Source organism: Coturnix japonica, unplaced genomic scaffold (genome assembly GCF_001577835.2).
Source record: "Coturnix japonica isolate 7356 unplaced genomic scaffold, Coturnix japonica 2.1 chrUnrandom645, whole genome shotgun sequence".
In the NCBI taxonomy this organism is placed as follows: Eukaryota; Metazoa; Chordata; class Aves; order Galliformes; family Phasianidae; genus Coturnix; species Coturnix japonica.
In genome coordinates, this window is record NW_015440011.1 from 8,338 (window position 1) to 9,728 (window position 1,391).

General features: G+C 59.2%; 1 protein-coding gene across 1 annotated transcript in view; it reads left to right on the top strand.

The window, feature by feature from the left end:
* The window catches only part of LOC107307512 (E3 ubiquitin-protein ligase TRIM39), a 10,424-nt gene that overhangs the window by 6,763 nt on the left and 2,270 nt on the right, over window positions 1-1,391 (top strand). Inside the window, 1 exon segment of the mRNA XM_015851019.1 lies at window positions 3-237. Coding sequence (XP_015706505.1) covers window positions 3-237 — 235 coding nt within the window.

The following is a 1,391-nucleotide window of genomic DNA, read 5'->3' on the forward strand; positions in this document are numbered from 1 at the left end:
CGCTCGGTGTCGTCGCATCGCCTGCGCATCAGCGCCGAGTTCGAGGAGCTGCACCGGCTGCTGGAGGAGGAGGAGCAGCAGCTGCAGCGGCGCCTGCAGGACGAGGAGAGCAGCGTCCTGCTGCAACTGCGCCGCAACGCCATGCAGCTCCTGCAGCGCCGCAACCACCTGCAGCAGCTGCTGCGGTACCTGCAGGACAAGTGCATGCAGGAGGGGATGCGGCTGCTGCAGGTGGGATAGAAATGCATGCAATGGGATGGGATGGGATGGGATGGGATGCAATGGGATGGGATGGGATGCATGCAGGGGAGGATGCAGCTGCTGCAGGTGGGATAGAAATGCATGCAATGGGATGGGATGCATGCAATGGGATGCAATGGGATGGGATGCAATGGGATGGGATGCATGCAGGGGGGGATGCAGCTGCTGCAGGTGGGATAGAAATGCATGCAATGGGGTAGGAGGGATGCAATGGGATGGGATGCATGCAGGAGGGGATGCATGCAGGGGAGGATGCAGCTGCTGCAGGTGGGATGTGAAGGGCATGCAATGGGATGGGATGCATGCAGGAGGGGATGCAGCTGCTGCAGGTGGGATAGAAATGCATGCAATGGGGTAGGAGGGATGCAATGGGATGGGATGCAATGGGATGGGATGCATGCAGGGGGGGATGCAGCTGCTGCAGGTACGATAGGAGGGCATGCAATGGGATGGGAGGAATGCAATGGGGTAGGAGGAATGCAATGGGATGGGATGCATGCAGGGGGGGCTGCAGCGCTGCTGCAGGTGGGATGGGAGGGATGCAATGGGATGGGATGCAATGGGATGGGATGCATGCAGGGGGGATGCAGCTGCTGCAGGTGGGATATGAAGGGCATGCAATGGGGTAGGAGGGATGCAATGGGATGGGATGCATGCAGGAGGGGATGCAGCTGCTGCAGGTGGGATAGAAATGCATGCAATGGGATGGGATGGGATGTGGGGTAGGAGGGATGCAATGGGATGGGATGCATGCAGGAGGGGATGCATGCAGGGGAGGATGCAGCTGCTGCAGGTGGGATAGAAATGCATGCAATGGGATGGGATGCATGCAGGGGGGGCTGCAGCTGCTGCAGGTGGGAGTGAATGGTGTGCAATGGGATGGGATGCAATGGGATGGGATGCAGTGGGATGGGATGCATGCAGGGGGGGATGCAGCTGCTGCAGGTGGGATAGAAGGGATGCAATGGGATGGGATGCAGCTGCTGCAGGTGGGATAGAAATGCATGCAATGGGGTAGGAGGGATGCAATGTGGGCTCTGTGTTCCCTATTGCTCTGTGCTTTGCTGTGTGTTTCCTTATTGCTCCCATTCATTGTCTGACCCCCCCATTCCCCACCCCAGGACCTGCCA